The sequence below is a fragment of the Balaenoptera physalus genome (genome assembly GCF_965194825.1).
Source record: "Balaenoptera physalus genome assembly, chromosome: 3".
In the NCBI taxonomy this organism is placed as follows: domain Eukaryota; kingdom Metazoa; phylum Chordata; class Mammalia; order Artiodactyla; family Balaenopteridae; genus Balaenoptera; species Balaenoptera physalus.
Genome location: NC_138890.1, coordinates 58731240 through 58745580, shown reverse-complemented (window position 1 = coordinate 58745580; position 14341 = coordinate 58731240). Strand labels below are relative to the sequence as shown.

The window sequence follows — 14341 nt, the reverse complement described above, 5'->3', positions numbered from 1 at the left end:
TACTGACATATGAAAAACAAGTAGAGCCCAGAAGAAACCAGTTACTGTACCTAAGAAAGAATTTCCTGTGGCATTTTATTATAATGGTATATAGGAATAGTGCTTCTATCAATAGATTTAATGGAAAAGTTATTTTGTCCATGTTGACAAATGTTGATCTTAATAATTGTACATAAAGCATCGTTTAACAAATTTCATCAAATTAACTTTTTAATATCCCAAATTATCAGCCTAAATAATACTATTATGGCTTTAAATAGCAACCAGTCTTTCTAGTAAATTAATGAAAAAATGGAAGTGTTCTTTTAGGAATATTAAGGGGAAATAGTCAAATTGGTGTGATTATGGCATGTAATAGTGCCTGGTAAAATTTCATTGAATGAAATCATTCAAATTTCTGACTATCCATGAGGAAGGCTGTTGTGGGCTATTGCAGAAGAAAAGGCAATGGAGAGAATGGAAAGCATGAATCACAACATATTTACATCTAATTCTACTCCTGTAGGTTATGTATCTACATTAATAGCATTTACTTTTTTTTGGCTGCACCGGGTCTTAGTTGTGGCATGCGGGATCTAGTTCCCTGACCAGGGATGGAACCCAGGCCCCCTGCATTGGGAGCGAGGAGTGTTAACCACTGGACCACCAGGGAAGTCCCCGCATTTACATTCTAAGTACTCTTTCTGCAGTACAGCTGTTTTTCAGAAAAGTTGTACAAATCAGACTAATTTAAATATATTGCTAGATAGGCATGTAGTTTGATGATAGCCTTGCATTGTACTGATTTAAAAGGGTTGACTTCTTTTGTAATTTTAATATTGCATTATATAATTGTTTTACCAGTCAGGATTTTAGGAGAGACATATATATGTATGTATGCTATATATGTATCCTAAATATATGTATCTTTATATATATGTCTTTATATGTATACATTTACACATACATGTATATGTATGTATATGTGTGTATTAGTGTGTATATGTGTGTATAAAATCTTAATGGAGAGTAGAAATGTTCTGCATGCCAAGTCCAAAATCCTTTCAGTTCTGTTGTGAGTTTATAAATAGGAACAGATAATTGTAAAAAATTGTAAAAAATTGTTCTTGAAATTTAAAAGAACCATTGAATAGATGCCAGTTGTAGTCCACATTCTGTTGGGACAATTTTTTTTTTCATAGTGTTGTTTAATATATCATTTTAAGTGGTGAATAATTAGGAGTTCATTTTTGCTTTCATGATGATATTTTAGAGCTTTAACGTATCTTAGAAGAGGACAACATGTAGGGTTTTAAAAACACAAACAGTATTTTCCACTCATGGACTAGATTTTATGTAAACTATTTTGAAATGAATCTGGTCTAGCTCCTATTTTCATATTGTTTATTCTGTAAACAAAAGATGAACTGTCCTGTCAAAGGCAAGGGGAACAAGCCAGGTGTTTAGTCTCCAGTTCAACTTGTCTTTGCTAGGACGTTTAATTCCTTCTCCAAGTAGGTTCTGGAGCGCTGAACTAAGAACTGAGTTTTCTTATGGAACCAAAAAGTGGAGAAGAGGTAAGACTCAAGTCATGGATTGGTTAGTACATAGTTGGATGCTACTTCTTAAAAGATATTATGTTCAGGGGCAGAGAGACTTACCTATTTGAAAACCATGTGATTGTTCCTTATTTCCCCAATCTTTATAAAATCATGAAGCATGGCAAGGGGTGGAGGGGCACTTATCATTAACCTGGAAGGCTCTTGGCTGTAGATTTTGCTGAAGCTAGGTGACAGAAAACACTGGGCACCATTTACTTGACAGTGCCTTGGTGAAGCCATCAGTGGTGAAAATACTTGGATGTAAGATTTGGATCCCAGGAGTTGGCAGGTTGATGGCAGTTTTCTGGTGCCACCCAAAAATCTCACAATGCCACTATCATAGCCATAGTTGGCTAGTTTAGTGCCTTCATTGATGAGGAGTTATTTCTCCTACTGCCTTGGCTTCTTAAGAAAGTTGGAGTTGGTGATGAGTGGCTACTATTTTGCCTTCCTCTTTTCTCTCTGGATGGTATGCCTTCACTTGTTATTTGGACCTCAGGTGAAAAAAAGAAGAAAAGCCATCAAATTGGTGATCATAGTTTGTAGCATTTGCTCTCATTTCTAAGGACTAACATAAATACTGAGTTAGAATATTTTCTTTCCTTCCAAACCAGATTATATTCATCAGTTGTATTTATGTATGTTAACGGTGATAACCACCAACATCTTTAAATAGAAAGCTTTACGAACTGCTGGCCTTTCTGAGGAAATTTACTGTAGTATACTTTTCATCTCTTATTGCCATTGTCTTTTTAAAGCATTATTTTAATTACTTTGCTTTGGTGAATTTTGATTTTTAATTGTGTTTTCATTTTGCTGTTAAGAGGATTTGCATTTATCTTTTCCCTCTGCCATGAGAGCTGCTGTTGGGGATAGTCTAAATCCGGTGGCTGTTTGTTTTTAAAGTTATCTTTAGGTAAACAAAGTAGAAAAAAATCATGATGTTTATTCTCAGCTCTTAAAACAGATTGTTAGTCAAAGTATCTTTTAATTTCTTGATCCTAATATTTTTCTTTTCAGGAAGAGAATATTAAGGAATCTTTTTTTTAAAGGATTTGTATACCTCCATTTTTTTTTTTAAATTAATTTTATTTATTTATTTATGGCTGTGTTGGGTCCTCGTTTCTGTGCGAGGGCTTTCTCTAGTTGCGGCAAGCGGGGGCCACTCTTCATCGCGGTGCGCGGGCCTCTCACCGTCGCGGCCTCTCTTGTTGCAGAGCACAGGCTCCAGATGCGCAGGCTCAGTAACTGTGGCTCACGGCCCCAGCTGCTCTGCGGCATGTGGGATCTTACCAGACCAGGGCTCGAACCCGTGTCCCCTGCACTGGCAGGCAGATTCTCAACCACTGCGCCACCAGGGAAGCCCAGGAATTTTTAAAAAATCATGATGAGGTTACAAATCAATGTGTTATTTTTCGTTTTTATTTTTATCCATTCATATATATGTGTTCCGTGTTAAGCTCTGGAGATATTGGTGGGATCAGGACCTATCCCCTCCCATTAAAGGACATAGACATTGATTTAGCAAGGAAATATTGATTTGGAATAGTCAATTTTCAGTGTCATTTTAAATGAAATGTGCATTATATAGATTTGCAGTTTTAGAAAATACTCTTTTTTTGAGATGTAATCCACATACCATAAAATTCATCTTTTTAAAGTGTACAATTCAGTGATTTTTACTGTGTTCACACGGTTTTGCAACCATTGCCACTGTCTAATTCCAGAACATTTGAATCACTCCCAAAAGAAACATGGTCCTATTAGCAGTCCGTCACTCCTCTTTCTTCCCTTCCCCAGCACCTGGCAACCACCAGTCTACTTTCTGTCTCTCTTGGATTTGCCTTTTCTGGAGACATTATATAAATGGAATCATACAATATGTGGCGTTTTGTGACTGGCTCCTTTGCTTAGCATAGTAATGTTTTCCAGGTTGACACAGGTTTTAGCACGTATCAGTACTTTACCGCCTTTTTTTTTTTTTGGTTAGGTTAATTTATTCCTATCCATCCTTTTGTATGGATATATCATATTTTGTTTATCCATTCATCATTTGATGAAGCATTTGACTATTATAAATAATGCTGCTATGAATATTCATATATAAGTTTTTCTGTGAAAATATGTTTTCAGTTCTCTTGAGTATATGTCTAGGAGTGGAATTGCTGGATCCTTTTATAACTCTGTGTTTAACTTTTTTTTGAGAAACAGCCAAACTGTTTTCCGCAGTGGCTGTACTACTTGACATTCCTACCAGCAGTATATGAGGGTTCTAATTGCTCCATATATTCAACACTTGATTTTTTTCCTTTTTTCCTTTTTTTATGGCCATAATCATCCGTGTGACGAGGTAGCTTGTGGTTTTGATTCGCATTTCTTGATGACTAATGATGTTGAGCATCTCATGTATACTGGCCATTTGTATATCTTCTTTGGAGAAATGTCTATTAAAATTAGATTGTCTTTTTATTGTTGAATTTCTCTTTGTCAAAATTACCTTTATATAAATGTCATCCCCTAATTAATTGTAATTTAGCGGAGAACTATTCTTTTTTTTTTTTTTTTTTTTTTCTGGTTGTGCCGGGTCTTAGTTGAGGTAGGCGGGCTCCTTAGTTGCAGCTCACCAGCTCCTTTAGTTGCGGCACATGTGCTCCTTAGTTGTGACATGCGAACTCTTAGTTGTGGCATGCATGTGGGATGTAGTTCCCTGACCAGGGATTGAACCCGGGCCCCCTGCATTGGGAGGTGGATTCTTAAGCGCTGCGCCACCAGGGAAGTCCCGGGAGAACTATTCTTGAATGTAAAGAATTTGGTGGTGGTAGAATATTTTATAGTCAGTATACTATATACAATTAAAAATCTACAAACTGGTGGTTGCCAGAGGGAAGGTGGGTTGGGAGGCAGGTGAAATAGGTGAAGGGGATTAAGGGGTACAGAGTTCCAGTTTTAAAATATAATAAATAAGTCACGGGGTTGTAATGTATAGCATAGGGAAAACAGTAAGTAGTGCTGTAACAACTTTGTATGGTGACGGATGGTAACTAGATATGGTGATGATCATTTTGAAGTGTATATGAATATCGGATTACTATAATGTATATCTGAAAGTAATATGATATGATATTGAATGTCAATTATACTTCAATTACAAAAAAACTATAGTCTATATACAATAGAAAATTTATAGTCCTCACAAACTTCGGCTGTTTCTGAACAACACAGTAAAATAGCATACTCAGTTGTTTACCTAAAGAAATGTGCTTGTTTACTTTCTGGTAATTATACTGTCTCATTTGGTGGGATTTAAAGAGTACACAGAAATAGTGGGTTGGTAATGAGAGGTTTAAAAAATTGCATTTTAAGTAAAAGTTTTAGAAATTAACTCTAAAATTAGAAGTGGTAAATAGCATTTAAAGCTAAAGTTTAGGCTTTTCTGAGACTGTTACTAACTTAAAGAAGGGATTTAAAACTTAACCAGAATTTTCTTGCCGTTTAAATAGGACTCACCCAAGAAAAAAATGAGTGGTGAAAATACTTGTAACTTTATGGACTTATTGGATAAGTTCAGCATTATTTTCCACATATTTGTTGTGTTTGTGTGAATTATGAGGCATATTTTGATACCTCTCCTCGTGGATTTATGAGTTTTTGGTTTTTCTCTTTGTTGTTTAGTAGGTTTTTTTGTTGTTCTCCCATTTTTAGTAAATAGAGAGAATCCAAGAATGACTTTTACGTAAGTGCCTTTAGGTACTGCCATCCTGTACAGTTGTAAATGTTGACCCTTACTTAGGCTTAATCCTAGCCCTTGCTCTTCTATTGCTTAAAAACAGCTTATTTCTAAATTGAAGAACATCTTTAGAACTACTTATGGGAGGGCAGTGAGGAAGCCTTCTTACTGGGGTGGGAGCTCAAATAAGAATTTAAACCTGTAGGGTTTACGTGTCTTTAAACTTGTTAATTCAAGTTTGCTTCTATTAGAACTAGAGCTATGTATGATTTCTATACGGGAGATTCTGTTGTCCAACTAAAACACCATATACTTATTTCTAATAGCAACAGTATGGATAGGATACAGAGGAAGAAGAAACATCCTTTATTTTAGATGTGCTGTATTTCACAGGCTAAATCTAGAGGACAAAGCATTTTAGCACCTATTTGTAGGTAATTTTTTTTTTTTTCAACCTGAGGGCGATCAAGGCTAAGAAGTACCATAGGAGATTGTGACATATATATAAAATGGGAATGTAGAAGAGTTTTAGGGTTCTTCTGGGGAGCCATAACAGAGTCTGCTCAGAGTATAAGGAGGAACGCAGGTAATCAGGAAAGTGGGAGTAACGGCACTGTCCGGGGAGTGGCAAAGAAAAAGACCATCTGAATTTTCACATGATTGAATTGTTCCTTTGTCAGCAGTGGAGACATAGTTTTGTCTTAAACTCAGTATTTTATATGGCATGTATAGGTAATTGTATAATTCTGTTTGGAAAAACCACAGTTTAAATCTTATTTGGAGATAAGTAAAATTGATGAGAATTGTTAAAAAAAATTATGTGACGAGAAGAATCCAGAGCCGCAAAGGTATTTATTATCTGTCACAATTACACAATCAAAGGACCACCCCCCCACCCCCCACAGTAGGGAGAGAGCAGAAAGTCCCACCACTTTTCAGCCATGTCTCTCAGTATCCCCTACAACCAGGAATCTGTAAAAGGTAGGTTGCACTCAGGCTCCCACTGACCCAGTTGCTAGAAGAGACTGGGCATCTTTCCAACGCCAGCCCCAAATTGACAGTGACACTTATTCTCTTAGCCTTGGGAGAGCCTGAGGATCCCTGAACCCCAGGGATATGGCAGGGAGGGCCACACAGGAAAGGTTCCTAAGGACAGAAAAGGAGAACCTTAAAAATACATTTTGGGGGACTTCCCTGGTGGTCCATTGGGTAGGACTCCACGGTCCCAATGCAGGGGGCCCGGGTTTGATCCCTGGTCAGGGAACTAGGTCCCGCATGCATGCTGCAACTAAAAGATCCTGCATGCCACAACTGAGACCTGGTGCGGCCTAAGTAAATTTAAAAAATAAATATTTTAAAAAATACATTTTGGAACCAAGTAACCAATTTCATAGCTTTATAGGTAAGGCCCACTCTAGTTCTAGTCCTCCCACCTTTCCCCTCCCCCCCGCCCCTGTTAGTGAGTGCCTGGCTTATTTGGCTGGCAGAGCCAAATTAATGGCAATAGAGGCCCCCAAAGTGTAAAAAGATGTATAGTTAGGGCTTCTGTTGTATAACAAGTTATTATTCAGACAGACAGTGGTCACTAAATACTTCTTGAAGGTGACTGCCTCTTTCCCTCCCACATCGTAGTGTTTCATTTTAAACACCTTTCTTGGTGGAGCCTAAATTTATCACCAGCATTATAGAAAACACCAGAGTTGGGAACGCTGTACAGTGAGGTCCTGGGATCATCCCAGTATGTGGAGCCTCCATAATCATAGTGGGTGTTTTTTCTTGGTTATGTTTTTTCATATGATTCTGAAGTGGTGAATTTTAATGGAGTAAAAATTTTCATCTGGAAATGTTTCTTTTTTCCTCATCAAAGAGAAAACGGGGGTTTCTGAGCCAATTGGAATTTCTTTGCTCTGTTATCTGTTACCCTGGTGTGGAATGATCAAATTTCACATTTCCAGGTTGCTAGGAGACAGGCAACCTATCTTGTAGATACAGGCATTAAAACTCCTTTATGCTTTATTTCTTAGAATTCTCATGCTTTCTTTCTAAAACCTAAATTATGCAGAGGTAACATGATTATTTGACAAGCTCAGGAAATAAAAGAATTATCAAATCAAAAATATCAAGCTGGGAAAAAAAAATCAAGCTGGGTTTAAATAAAGAACATGACTGGCTACAGTAAGTTAAGGCAGCATTCTTGAAAGTAAGTCTGTATTTGCCTCTGCTTTTGCTGCTGACTCTTTTTGCAACTTTTTTTTTTTTGCTGCTTTTTTGTACTTTTTGCAGCACACAAGAGTGGTTAGATAGGAGTAGGCTGAGAGTACCCTGTCTAGAGACCTACAGATGATGTTAAAAGTATTCCAAGTGAACATGGTCCCAGGAACTCTATTTAAATAATTTACTGATTTGGTCTCCCAGGAACATTTGGATTTACTGTAGCTATTTTGTCCCTTCCTTTCTTTTGAAAGGAAAATTCATCTTATGTTACAATGTAATTATTTTGGGAATGCCTTAGATTTAACATTAGATAACTAGGGTTCAAAAAAATGTGCCCAGATGGTAGATGTTGATGAAAATTTGGGAGAAGAATTCATTTGAAGTTGAATGCTTTGCAGTATTAATCAGAAGGGTTTGTTGGCTTCCGATTTTGAATAGCGTAGAGATTGGAGGCTGAGATATTACTTTAATATCTACTTCATGTTAGGACAGGTCAGGCTTTCTCTTTTTCTGTTTCAAGATAGAGTTTTTTGCAGCAGTTGGTTTAGAGGGGTTTGTATTTTACAACTGGCTCAGTTGGCTCTATATATCTTGATGGTACACAGCTGGGACCCAGACCCCCAAGTCAGTTACACTGATAAATAACTCTGTTAGTACTTTACAGATTGACTTCCATTCTCAGCCACTTCATCTTTTTTTTTAACATTTTTAATTTTTTCTTTAAAATTCCTTTGTAAAATATAGACACAGAAAGCTGCATAAATCATATATATTTATATAACATTTACTAAACATTAATGGAGTTGACATTCACAAAACCAACACCCAGATCTGGTAGCAATACTTCCATCACCTCTGAAGCATATTCCCATCTGCCCATCAATAGACAGACTCTTAGCCAGTTCATCTTTTAAATGAGCTGTAGTCTGTCGTGACAGTGGAAGAATTAAATCACATGTCTTTGTTTATGAAGATGAGTTGCATAAACTATCTAGACTGGCAATGGCAGGAGGACACTTTCAGTGTCAGTTATCTAAAGTAACTGGAGCTGTAAATTTGACTAGTGAGAAAGTTACTGAGATACGGACGAGGAAGATGTATTGACAGAGGTTATATGTAGAATTAGGTGGAATTTTATGTTTTTGTAAATATCTCAGTTATTTAAGATATAATTTCTATGCACAAACTGGATATAATGGTAAACTTTGGTTTTACTGTGATTTGTCTTTGCCTTAACAGATTGTTATTATTAGATTATTTTTCTTTTTTTTTTTTTTAAATGCTTTTTTTTTTTGGTTAAGAATTAATTAATTAATTTATTTATTTTTTGGCTATGTTGGGTCTTCGTTTCTGTGCGAGGGCTTCCTCTAGTTGTGGCAAGCGGGGGCCACTCTTCATCGCCGTGTGCGGGGCCTCTCACTATCGCGGCCTCTCTTGTTGCGGAGCACAGGCTTCAGATGCGCAGGCTCAGTAGTTGTGGCTCACGGGCCTAATTGCTCCACGGCATGTGGGATCCTCCCAGACCAGGGCTCGAACCCGTGTCCCCTGCATTGGCAGGCAGATTCTCAACCACTGCGCCACCAGGGAAGCCCTAGATTATTTTTCTAACAGAAAAAATTAAGTGATAAATGTTCATTACAAGAAATTAGAACGTACATATACACAAGGAAAAAATCCCCTCTAATTGCATCTCCTGAGATAACCAGTGTAGACTGTAGATGTCTGTCTTTATAGACCTGCTTTCCATCACATATCTGTCTTTCAAAACCAAATTATATGATTCATATGGTTTGGTAAACTTAGCTTTTTTCATGTAACAGTACAGCACGAATATCTGTTCAAGTCATCGAATTTTCTTCATTTTCATTTTTGTGGTTACTTAGTAATCCTTTGTGAGATGAACTGTAGTTTATTTAATAAGTCCCCAATGATTGGTATTTAGGTTGTTTCTGATTTTTGCTGCAATAGCATTTATGGCACCTTTTTTGCCTCTGTCTGATTACTTCCTTAGGATAAACTCCTGGGAGTAGAATACTTCGTAAAGGATTTGCTCATTTTAAGGTTTTTGAAACACATTGCAAAATAGCTTTCCAGAAAGGCTATTCCAGTTTTCAGGTTGTCCTCTGTCTAATTGGCTTTATGATGGCATTAAAATGTGAAATTTTTATTTAGTTGCAGAATGAAGAAGAGCCTGGAGAGCCGGAACAAGCTGCAGGGGACGCTCCTCCACCTTATAGCAGCATCTCTGCAGAGAGTGCAGGTAGGTAACAGGTGAGGTGACTGCTGAGCTCTTGAAATGCATTAGCCAGAGGCTTTTGTCTGCTATGTATTTGTTGGTGTTTGTGTTTGCTTTAGCTTTCCTTAAGAAGTCTTTGACATTATTTTTAGTTTGTAGTCTGAGGTGAAAAAAAGTCACTGTTCTGAAAAACAGATAAAACCCCATTCCTGTGTGGCTTTTTTATGGAACTCAGTTTCATTCCAACAGACTCTTAACATAAAGGAGGTAGAATTCAGGAACCAGGTGATCACCTGTTTTTTCTGTTGCTGTTCTTTTTGTAGTTTCCTCATTAGTTGTTTTGCTCTTTGATTCTAGTACCTATGACCTGGAATATAGTATGTTAGATATCTTTTATGCTAATAAATTCTTAGTAAAAAAACTAGAAGTCTCCCAACTCTTTCATTTTGTTTCTCATAGTTTAAACCATCCTTAATTAACCTTTCATTTTCCCATCTTATGCCAGATTATCTTTATAATTTGCACACGCATGTTTAGAAGGAATGGGGGAGAAGAAAGAAAATTGCAGTAGTTCAGGACTTTTGGTAATTAGATCTTTGTGATAACCAGTCCTGCTTTAATTACTGAAAATTGACCAGTTTTGATGGAACCTCTTCCATATTCTCTGAAACAGAACTGTGGCATAGTGGCAAGTACATGGCCGATGGTTAGAAATAAGAGTGGTGCACACATGTTGGTAGGGGAAAAAAGGCACAAGTCACTATTTTGTATACTCACTTTACCTGTTTTAATTTGTGGTGTATAAATTTGGACAGTCTAACAAATATTGGATTTTTGTTTGTTTTTAATGTACTAAATAAAATGGAAAAGATTGTCATTAAACTTTTCATGGAAACTTAAAATTATGTGAGGGGTCTATATTGATGGATCCCATTTTTTAAAAATCCGTTGAAATAGGGAAATAAAAATGTTCTTGATTTCCCTCAACTTAAGGTAGTAAGGGGAGTTTCCTGGTGGCCTAGTAGTTAGGATTCCGGGCTTTCATTGTCGTGGCCTGGGCTCATTCCCTAGTCGGGGAACTAAGATCACGCAAGCTGTGCGGCACAGCCAAAAAAAAAAAAAAAAAAAAAAGTTTTCTGTAAGGTAGCAGGTATCAGTTTTGTTCATGTATTCAGAATTACTGTGGCTATGGGCGAATTCCGATTGTACCCTTCAATTTGTAAATTAACTTTTAAAAGTAAAAAGAAATTTTTAAGGAAATTATATATACAGTGTTTTATAATATATACACATACATGCATGTATGTGTGTGTGTAATGTATGTAAAATAGTTATTTTGACATAGAGAAAAACAAGTTTCTTGAATTGGATTAGGTGGCAGCTTTAGTTTCAATAACACATTTTCCTAATTTTCTTCTAAAACCTTTGATATTTTATTTTTCCCATTTAGATAGATAGGCGTTCCGTCTGGAATTCTTCTTTCTGTGTAGTGTGAGGTAGTGGTCAAGGTTGTTCCTCCATATGGATATCCATTTGGTCCCACACCATTTATTGAAAAGACCATTCTTCTTCCACTGCTGTAATGTCACCTTTGTCATAAATCAAGTGACTGTGTGTGTGTGTGTGTGTGTGTGTGTGTGTGTGTGTGTGTGTGTGTGTATCTGTTTTCTGGACTAAATATTCTGTCCTTAGGTCTATTTATTCATCTTTGTGCCTGTGCTTAACTGTCTTAATTCCAGAACTTTATAATCTTGATATCTGGTAATTAGGTCCTTTAGCCTTTGTGTTCTTCAAGATTTCCTTGATACTTCTTGGCTTTTTGTATTTTCATTTACATTTTAGAATCAGCATGCCAATTTCCATAAAATGGGATGAAACAAACAAAAATTCTGCTGGAAGTTTAGTTGGGATGGCATTGAATCTGTGTATCAATTTGAAGATAATTAACATCTTTATAATGTTGCATCTTCCAGTCTATGTTAAATCCCTCCCTTTTTTTAAGCTCTTCTTTAATTTCTCTCAATAATATTTTGTGAGTTTCAATATACAGATAATTAGATTTATTCCTAGGTATTTGGTGTATTTTGGTGCTGTTATAAATGGTCTGTGTATAATTTTATTTTCTGTTTGTTGCTGGCATATGAAAATATAGTTGATGGTTTATATTAACTATATGTTCAGAGACTTTCCTAAATTCATATATTAATTCTAATAGTTTGTAGATACTCTTGGATTTTCTACATATGTAATTATGTCATCCGTGATTAAGGATAGATTTCTTCTTTTCCAATCCTTATGTCTTACATTTTCTTTTCTTTCCATATTGTATCAACTAGTAGTACCTCTAAGATAATGTTTGATTAGAAGTGGTAATGGTGGGCCATTTTTGTCTGATTCTCTAATCTTAGGGGAGAAAACTTTTAATAATTTACCATTAATTATGATATTCACTCTAGATTTTTCATAGAGATTTGTGAGAAGATTAAGGAATCATAGTTTTCTTTTACAGTATTCCTAATTTGCTAAGTTTTTTTGTTATTAATAGGTATGTTATCAATGTTTTTTCTGCCCATGTGAAGACAGAAGAATTTTTCTCCTTTTTTTCTGTTAATGAGGTGTGAATACTATTGATTGATAATTTCAGTAATATACTACAGTAAAATTGGAAGTTAATTATAATTAACCAAAGAGAAAAAAGAAAAGAAAAATGTTAATCTTGATGAAGTATAGGAATTTTTTCAAAATTCTTAGGTGTTCTCAAAAATTGTGTAGAAATTTAATCCATTTGTAAATAGATCTTTTCTAATAATACATATTGAATCTTTTATAATAGAAGTCAGTGAGAATGAAGATGCAGTATTAAAAAGAGGGAATGCAAGATTTCACACAAATAAATAATGGTTCTGTAACTGAACCTGTAATTACCTTAGGCATGTCACAGAAAACAATACATGGCAAAAATAATGTGAAAGAACCAAAAGAGCCAAAATCTATGAGAAATGACTTTTAACTTTTTTTCAAGTTTATTTTCATGTTTATAAATGGGAGGACACCATGGTACAGATTTCCACACAGGTGAATTATTTTTAGCTTAAATTTTACCTTATGCCATTATTAATATTACATGCCTTTTGTGAACACACCACATAAACAGCCAAAAAAAAGTGTTTAAAAGCACTTGGGAGGGCAAAGTGAATGTGGAATTTAAATAATTGAAAAGTGGATATATTTAAAAATCATTCCCAGTCTTATGTTCATCTTTAAACACCTTTTGATTCAATTATTCTATATGTACTGTTAGAGGAATGGGCGGATTTTGTTTGCCAGAGTTAGCGGAAATCCTCTTTTTCCTCATTTCAACTAATCTTCAGATTATTGTGACTTCCTTTTTATTCTGCAGCATATTTTGACTACAAAGATGAGTCTGGGTTTCCAAAGCCCCCATCTTACAATGTGGCTACCACACTGCCCAGTTACGATGAAGCTGAGAGAACCAAAGCTGAAGCTACTATCCCTTTGGTTCCTGGAAGAGTAAGTCCAACTTACCATGTTACTTGGTGCTGGTTTATGGGAATTAAGTTCTTTGCATTATCCACTTTGTGATATTACTTATGATTAAATTGATTAGTAAAAGTACAGCTAGTGTTTAAAAGCAGATACATTTTCTTTTGGGATAATAAACTTATCTTTTCCTGAAAACGATGAGGTGAAAGATACAAATGAGCAGAAAAATCACTAGTCAAACCAGCTCATTTTCCCTGTTTCTCTGCTACTACCATCACTTTCTCAAGTCTCCTGGCATGGCTGAAACATCTTGGAGCAGGAGCTGATTTAGGAAATACACCAACTTTGCCTTGATTCTGCACACTTAATATTTTGGTGTTAGGTAGATAGCTGCTAGGGAGTCTACGGAGAGAATAAATAAGTGGAACTTCATAGAATTAAACTCAGAAGGGCTCTAACAATCATCTAGATGAACCCCATGCCACCAGCAGTCCAGATCATGCCATCTGTGGAGGCACAGTGAATTCAGATCCCATCTGGCCTGATGTTAATTCATGGGAGTGGGGGTGGGGTGTGATGAAAGCCAGTGGAGAATTTTGGACACTCTTGGTTCATGATGTCAGACCTGTAAGTGATACAGTTGTGTTTTCATAAATATTCATCCAGGTTGAAGCTGATGCAGGTGGGGCCCTGGGTGAGATATTGAGAGAAAGGAGAGCAGGATCCAGTCCCCAGAAATGTAGGGCAATCAGGGCTCCAGACCCTAGGCCTGGCAGGAAACTAGAGTAAAAGATAAGAACAAGAACAGAAGTTCGGTCTGGGCGGTGCAATGACACAAGCCCCAGAAGTTCAGGCCTTAGGATAGTAGACTGTTTGCAGATCACATTTACTATGAGAGGTGAAACTCCTAAAACCACTGCTTGGCAGAAGTAATAGTTTATAAGCCTAGTCTAGGCTGATTCTACCTGGTGAAATGCATTCACTTCTTGTAGGTGCTAGGGAGAAACTAAGAACCCTCATGCAGCTCACTGTCTAAAGACAAAGCAGTCTTAATATAGTTACCATGTATTGGAAGCAAAC

The 14341-nt window shown here is 36.3% G+C and overlaps 1 protein-coding gene across 3 annotated transcripts in view; it reads left to right on the top strand.

Moving 5' to 3' along the window:
* NDFIP1 (Nedd4 family interacting protein 1) overlaps positions 1-14341 on the top strand; it is a 51586-nt gene that overhangs the window by 21797 nt on the left and 15448 nt on the right. For all 3 annotated transcript variants that reach the window (XR_014261677.1, XM_082454291.1, XM_082454292.1), the window contains exons 2-3: positions 9694-9781; positions 13158-13288. Coding sequence is in view for 2 of the 3 variants with exons in the window: in XM_082454291.1 (XP_082310417.1) it covers positions 9694-9781; positions 13158-13288 (219 nt within the window). In the remaining variant the exon portion in view is untranslated. The remainder of the gene's footprint in view (positions 1-9693; positions 9782-13157; positions 13289-14341) is intronic.